This window comes from Mandrillus leucophaeus, unplaced genomic scaffold, assembly GCF_000951045.1.
Source record: "Mandrillus leucophaeus isolate KB7577 unplaced genomic scaffold, Mleu.le_1.0 Scaffold777, whole genome shotgun sequence".
In the NCBI taxonomy this organism is placed as follows: Eukaryota; Metazoa; Chordata; class Mammalia; order Primates; family Cercopithecidae; genus Mandrillus; species Mandrillus leucophaeus.
In genome coordinates this window covers 1153437-1161576 of record NW_012108441.1, presented here as the reverse complement: position 1 = coordinate 1161576, position 8140 = coordinate 1153437, and the positions used below count along the sequence as shown (strand labels likewise).

Sequence of the window (8140 nt, the reverse complement as noted above, 5' to 3'; positions counted from 1 at the left end):
CACTGTGTTACAGTTGTCTACAGTATTTGGTACAGTCACATGATGTTCAGGTTTGTAGTGTAGGAGCCATAGGCTCTACCGTATAGCATAAGTGTGCTGTAGCCTGTACTGTCTAGGTTTGTGTAAGTATGCTCTATGGTATTCACACAACAGTGATATCACCTAACGATATATTTCTCAGAACTCATCCTCATTATTAAGCAATGCATAACTGTACATACATTTTCTTTTGCTAGAAGTGTTAAGACAGAATCCAAGTCAGGCTGGGAGCCTAGTCATAACTATTTTATTTAACTACTTTCCCAAGGACTTGGACCTTACACTTACTTTACAGCCAGCCTCAGAAAACTTCCTAGTGGCAACTAAGAGGGTAGAGAAGCTGTAGAGTGGTCTGGAGGGGGCTCTTCCATTCCCACACGCATATGCATGAATCATTTCTCCTATCCTAAAGGCTCTTCGGGAAGAAGCTCTAACTGGTGATGAGAGCAAGGTTTGGGGGCTGCTACACTTTGGCAGTGCAGTGATGGGAAGGTGAGAACACAGTTCTAAAGAACAAGAATTACAGAGTCTGAGGAATATGGGATCTGGACCCCCAGCACATCCCCTTCATAGGTCTCCATGGGTTGGGAGAGCAGGATCAGCCTCATTTTTGTTGCAGGATTCACTTGCAGTGTGAATTTCAATTGTACTGGCATCAGAACCTGGAGAGGAAAAGACAAAAGACTGTGACAGTGTCTGCATCCTAACAGGTTTGTCATCAGCTTCAGAAAATGTTCAGTATTCAGTGCATGGAGTTTTTCATGTACCAACTTTGGTCAAAGTCCTAGCATTCATAGGATCCTGGAAAAAAAAAAAAAAAAAAAAAAAAAGGAGGTGTGGAAATCTACATCAACTTTCCATCTACATTTTACTAAATCATTACAACGGATGAAACAAGCCCTACAGAATCATCTAGGCTAGTTGATAGGTGACTGCGGCAAAGATGCTGCAGGTGACACAACTGATGGTTTAGGAAGGTTTCGGAGCCCCAGGACACATGCTATTTGATTTAGGAGCAGAGCACACTCTTGTGACCACTGGTACAGCTTCTACTGAGGACGGTAACTCACACAACAGGGACCCTATGGTTGCCTGGCTACCTACACTCAATTCCAGGAAGTGCCCAAAGGGAGGGAGACCACCACTCTGTAAAACTACGCCACCTCCCAATTGTCTTTTCATGGACGATGCCATATGGTTTTAGCAAGTAGCTCCTCCCTGTCAGCATCTAACTCTACTCATGGAAAACTCATCTCTCAATGCCCAACTAAATACACAGTAGTACATGCCTGGTAACTCTGTCAAATTGGGCTCATTTGTTCTGATTGTGACCCTAGATAAGATGATAAAGTGACGAATGATATTTTTGTAAATACCAGAATGTATCTGTCCAAATATGCTTAGCATTCCCTTCATGAGAAATTCCTGGAGACATTTTTCTCAGGCCTGGATTTCAGGGCAGTTTGCTTCCATGCACAATGTTTTCTTTTAAATCATGAAGAATCTTGTAACTGGTCACATTTTTCTCTTTACTCCCCATCTTGAAAGCCCAAAGCCAAACTACTAATCCATTTTAACTATGTGGGGCTAATTCTACCTGGCTTTCTTTGATTTCATTGTTATTTCCTTTTGTCCTGTTTTCTTTCTCTATTAATCAATTTTCCCCTTTCTCCTGTCCTCCTTCCAGAATGTGACAAGATTTACAAAAAGCAAACACACTACAAAGAGGGAGAAAAATGTAGGCAGCAATCAGCAGTATGAAAGTTAACACCACTCCCATTGAAAGAGTAATCCTGGATGTCAGTCATCATTCTGATAGTGACAGGAGGCAGCCAAATGCCTAGGCAGATAGGGGCAGGTCTCTGGTTTGGGGTTTCAACCCCACCTTCAAGCCAAAAACAGCCTGAAGGCTGAAAGACTGGACTGCTGGTCCCAGATGAAACCTGCAACCCAAAGTGAGAACTTCTGTTCCTGCCCTTTCTCAATTGATTCTTTCTGAATAATGCCTTTTAACCAATTGACATTCCCTTTTCCAATACTACCTAAGGCCTGCCCCTCCCCAATTCTGAGCCCATAAAAGCCCTGGACTCAGCCACATTAGGGAAACTTTCCTGCCTTCTGGTAGGGGGACCACTCCTGCATCCCCTCTCTGCTGAAAGCAGTTTCATTACTCAAAACTCCCTGCCTTGCTAACTCTTCTATAGTCAGTGCATCCTCATTCTTCTTGGGCATGGGACAAGAACTTGGGAACTGGTGTGCAAGCCAGACTTGGCCCAGGCGAGCCGGGTGGGCAGGCCGTCTGCTGCGACAGGTAGCATGGCCGAGCGAGGCCTGGGCGGGGCATCACCAGCCAGAGGTCTGAGGCAACACATCTTCCTTCAGAATCTGTGAGACCCTTTGGAACCAATGTCAGAATTATTCTTTCAATCCCCAAATATCCTAGAGTACTTGCTCTAGCCACAACACAGGTTATAGGCTTTAAGTGGGGAATACAAAGGTAGAAGACACAGCAGAGGATGGCCTTCCTAACAACAGATGGGGCAAGTGACTGCACTCCAAAAAGCCTCCAAAGCCCTCCACCCATGGGCCTTGCTGACAATCGCAGCTTAGTCTGTGTCCCTCTCAGTTCCCTCACACCCTTAAGCACACTGCCTCTCTCCCTCTCACTCCAGGCTTGGTCCTGCCACAGGACATTTGCACCTCTCTTTTTCTGCCTGTAAAGCTCTTCTGATTTTCTCATGGCTCCTACACTTCATTAAGGTCTCAATTCTAATATTACATCATGCTCAGGGAGACTCTCATGACACCCTCTCTAAAACCACGCCCCTACCTCCTCCCTGGTTTTTCTTCATGGCATGTCCCACTACCTGGCTGGAATACGATGTCATTATTTGTGTTTTCCATCCTGTCTCTGCCACTAGAGCAGAGAGTCTCAGTGGACAGGGAATGTGTCTTAGTCACCATAGTGTACCTAATGCCCCAGACAACACCTGGCATGTAGAGGATGCCCAATAAACATGGGGAATGGGTCAGTACAGTCATGTAGGTGCCTTGACAGCAACGGGATGCAGCACTAGTACCTTGGAGCACTCATTAAGACATGAGTATAAAGAAGGGCAGGAACAAGCACAATTTTAAAAGATACATGCAGAGTTTGAGAGGACATATTAAGGAACAACAACAAAAAAAAGAAACATTAGACTTATATAGAAAAGAGGAAGTGAGAAATTGAGACATCAGGAGAGATGTGCTTGGAAAGGATTAGGGAAGCCTGAGCTATAGCAAGAGATGACAATATTACCAAGAAGGCAAGTGTGGGCTGGGCGCGATGGCTCCAGCTGTAACCCTAGCACTTTGGGAGGCCGAGTCAGGAGGATCACTTGAGTGTGAGACCAGTCTGGGTAACACAGACCCTATCTCTCTTTTTTTTTTTTTTTAAAGGCATGATTGCATGTGCCTGTGGTCCCAGCTACTTGGGAGGCTGAGGTGGAAGGATCTCTTAAGCCCAGGAGTTTGAAGTTGCAGTGAGCTGTGATCATGCCACTGCACTCCAGCCTGGGCAACAGAGTGAGATCCCACCTCAAAAAAAAGGCAATTGCAATATGTGTCCCCCCAACACATACACATGCACCTGCCCACATACACACAAGCACTTTGGGCCGTGGGAGGACATGGCACTCAGATCTTCCTCTCAGGTTTGGATTAAGATGAGTCCTGGATAATCTTGGTCTGAGTAACTCAGATCAAGTGTGATGAGCTGCTTGAAGAGCAGGTAAAGGGAGTCAAGGATGTGGGGAGGGTGGATCTGGCTGTAGATCGCCCAGCCAGATCCTGAGGAGAGTCTGGGTAGCCGACAAGGATGGTGGAGAGGGTGGTTTTGTTAGTGTGGTGAACCTGCTTTTCCTGGAGCCCAGACACCAGCTGGGAAAACTTCTAAAGGAGCCTTCCAGTTCCGGAGCAACATTCTTGCTGGAAGGGGGCTGGTGGCACTTCAAAAAGACTTGATTCTAACAGGGTCACACACTGTTTATGAGGACATCTGGATTCATGGGAACTCATTTGTGATTTCTGTGGTTCTTTTCAAATAGACTCTGGGCTGGGGTGTCACATGGTGGCTTGTGATCAAGGCCTGGACTGAGGACACTCCCCCGTGACCTCACACTTTGGGACATGTTCTGGGTCCTGTGGCTTTGAAGAATTTCTAGTGCTTTCATCCTCTCCCTAGGGCTCCACAGAAGAGAATATTTACGCATGACAACTTTCTTGAAGCAAATTCTGCTGGGAGGGAGCTGCCCCAGTTCAGCCTGCCTGTGCTCAGTTCAATGAGTGCTTTCCAGCAGCCTTGAATTTCCAAGGGTTTTCTCTGCTGGTCTTAAAGGTCTCTGTGAGCAGGGAACATGCTGGCTGAGCAAGTCTCTGAGAAGATAATTCAACTAGGCTGTTGGAAGATGTTGACTAATTCCCAGTTGTTGCAAAATCTGTGAAGATCTAACATCCCTGCAGGAAATGCACATCCCAGTGACCTCATGGTACCCGAGGGCCAACCCCCTTCCTCATGGCCCCTTTAATGAGCCTTGCAAGTCCAGGCAGGTTGTTTGTATTCTCTCGGCCCCATGCAGTTCTGAGATTTGGACATACAGCCATGCACCACATAATAACCTTTTGGTCAACAACATTCCACATATATGACAGTGGTCCCATAAGATTATAATACTGCATTTGTACTGTACCTTGTCTATATTTAGCCATGTTTATATATACAAGTATTACTGTGCTACAATTGCCTACAGTATTCAGTGCAGTAACATGCTTTACAGGTTTGTAGCTTAGGAGCAAGAGGCTATACCATCTAGCCCAGGTATGTAGTTGGGTATACCCTCTAGGTTTGTTTAAGTGAACTCTGCGGTGTTCACACAGCAATGAAATTGCCTAACATGCATTTCTCAGAATGTATCTTCATCGTTAAGGGATGCATGACTGTATATTGGATGTACCTTGTGCCCTCAACTGCCTTTCTCAGATCCCCTGAAAACTTTGAAGTCCTAGAACTGAAACCCCAACCAGCGGGCACTGAGCATGAACCATAGAAAACATGACACCTGGCCCAACTCCACTTCAAGGTGTTAAATTTGATCTGGCCAGCTCAACAAAGTCCAAGGCCCTAGGGTATGTTCTCTTCCACACCCTCATAGCAACTACAGTTGATGGAGACACCAGGTGTTACTTTTAGGGAGAGGGGAAGTAACAGCAGACCACTGACGGGAAAGCTGATCTCCTAGAGCCCAAGCTGAGGCTTCACGTGAGCTGGGTGGGTTTTGCAGAGGAGTGGAATAATGTCCATTTCTTGGGCAGTGTCTCAGGGTGCTACTTGGAGAATAGGCTGCTGAAAAAATTCTGTGTATGCATGGTGCTAGATAAGGGGCCTTACCATTGGGAGGGGGCTGGTCTAACAGCTTACTATAAATTTTGCAAATGATGGAGGGGAAGAGAAGTCCATGCTAACATGATGGCTTTTCAGAGGCAGTGAAAAGAAGCAGCCTTGAAAGGCAGCCCACTGAGTGCCCCAAAGGCTCCTGTTTGAAGTATGACTCCTCCTGTTTCAGAAAAGGGTCTGTCCCTCACAGGTACTTCTGCCTTTCCTACCTTCCTCCATGTGCCCACATTTATCTCTACAGCTTACTTGTGGAAACAAGCTCCAACTGGTCCAAAGCACCCCACTCTCTCCCACTCACTTGTTGCTGTTAGTATTTGAATGAATCAACAGGGCTCCGTTGAAACTATGAGAAGGTAACAGGCACGCGAAGGGGAAGGGCTGGGGCTTTGGGTGTTTGCTGTCTTGAAAGAAGTGCTTTGAAAGAACATTTATATTTCAAAAGCTTTTTTATTTTTTAAATTCCATATCCCAACAGACTTCTGTTTCAGTGGGTTATTAAAATCCAGGTATACACACAGAAAAGGCTAAATAACATCCAAAGGACAACAGGGAGACAGAAATTGTGAGAAAAACAAGGGACTGTGAGAGAGATAAAAGATTATGAGGGAGGATGATTGTGGGAAATAATGAGAATTCTGGGGAAAATGAGGAATTACAGGAGACAAAGTGAATTTGGGAAAGTGAATTCGGGAAGAGATGGGAGCTATGGGGGAGAATGGAGAACTGTGGAAGAGAATGGGGAACTGTTAGCAATAAGAGGAATTTTGACAATCACAAGGAATTAGGAGACACAAGGAATTGTGTGAGACTTAACGTATTGTGGGAGACACAAGGAATTATGGAAAATCATAAACAGGAAATAGTAGGGGAATTGAGCGAGAACTGTGGAAAAGAAGGAATTGTGGGAGAGATAGAGAATTGTGGGACAGAACAGAAAGGAGTGGGGAAATTGGAATTCTGGGGAGAATAATTTCCTTTGTGAGACACAAAGGAAATTTGGGTAAAGAGAATTTGTAGGAGAGACAAAATGCGATAGAGAAAGGAGAATCTTAGGCTGGGCGCCGTGGCTCATGCCTGTAATCCCAGCACTTTGGGAGGCCAAGGTGGGCAGATCACTTGAGGTCAGGAGTTCAAGACTAGCCTAGCCAAAATGGTGAAACCGCATCTCTACGAAAAATACAAAAAAAGTAGCTGGAACTACTAGGGAGCCTGAGGCAGGAGAATTGCTTGAGCCCGAGAGGCAGAGGTTGCAGTGAGCTGAAATCATGCTCCTGCACTCCAGCCTGGGCAACAGAGCAAGATTCTGTCTCAAAAACAAAACAAAAAAAAAAAAAAAGGGAAGGAGAATCTTAGAAGAGAAACCATGGAGATGTACAAGAATGATGGAGAAATATGGAGGATAATGGGAAAGTGTGGAAGGGAACAGAATTTGGAGGGAGAGGAAAGAATTATGGGAAAGGACAGAATCATGGGGGAAAAAATGGTGGAAAACCGAGACTTACAAGAGAAAAAGGATTATGGGAAAGACAGGGTATTTTGGAAGAGAAAAGAAAAATGTAGAAAAAATAAGAATTTTAGTGAGAATGAGGCACTGTGAGACAGAAAGGGAATTTGGAGAGAGCCAGGGAAGTGTGAGGAATAAAAAAATCATGGGAGAAAATGGAATTGTAAGAGAGAATAGAAATTTGTGAGAGAGAGCAGAGAACAGAGAATTGTGGGAGGGAATAGGTAATTGTGGGCAATATAAGGAATTGTGGAAGGCAAGATATTGCAGAAAAGAGAACTGCACCAGGCACAAAGGATTAATGGGAAAGACTAGGAAGTTATGGGAAGGTGATGAAATTGTGAGGAAAGGTCAGGAATTGTGAAGGAGAATGTTGAATTTGGGGAGAGAAATTATGGCAGAAAATGAAAAATTATAAAAGAACTGCATGTGAGACAATAGACAGCAGAATTATAGAAAAAGAGATTTGTGAAAGATAAGAATAAAAAATTGTAGGAGAAATAGAGAATCTGTGGCAAAGACAAAGATTGTTGGATAAATGGGGACTGAATGAGAGAAACAGGGAACTGTGGGAGAGACCAGAGAACCATGAGAAAGACAGGGATTGTGAGATGAACAGGGAATTATGGGAGGAAACAGAGGATTGTAGGAACGACCAAGATTGTGGGAGAAATAAGGAATTATGGGAGAGCAGGGAATTGTGTGAAGGACAGGAATTGTGGAGAACAGAGAGTTGTGGGAGAAACAAAGAAGTATGGGAAAACAAGGCATTGTGAGAAAGACAGACTTGTAGGAAACATACAGGACTATGGGTGGGAATACAGAATTGTGGGAAAGAGTTGCAATTGTGGGAAAAGCAGGAAATGGCAGGAGAGAATACTGAATCTTGGGAGAAGAGGAATTATGGTGCAGAATTAGTTGTAGGAGAAATGGAATTACAGGGCAGAGAGAATGTGGTATAGAGAGAATACAATTATAAAAGAAAGATTTCTGAAATAGAAGAATGGAGAATTGGTCAGGCGCGGTGACTCACATCTATAATCCCAGCACTTTGGGGGACCGAAGCGGGCAGATCACTTGAGGTCAGAAGTTTGAAACTAGCCTGGCCAACATGGCGAAACCCCATCTCTACTAAAAATACAAAATTAGCCAGGCATGGTGGC

General features: G+C 44.7%; 1 protein-coding gene across 1 annotated transcript in view; it reads right to left on the bottom strand.

Moving 5' to 3' along the window:
- Positions 1–273: 273 nt before the first annotated feature.
- Positions 274–8140, bottom strand: part of GPR143 (G protein-coupled receptor 143) — a 54391-nt gene continuing 46524 nt past the window's right edge. Inside the window, exon 11 of the mRNA XM_011966843.1 lies at positions 274–701. Within this exon, the coding sequence (XP_011822233.1) occupies positions 607–701 (95 nt within the window). The 3' untranslated portion in view covers positions 274–606. The remainder of the gene's footprint in view (positions 702–8140) is intronic.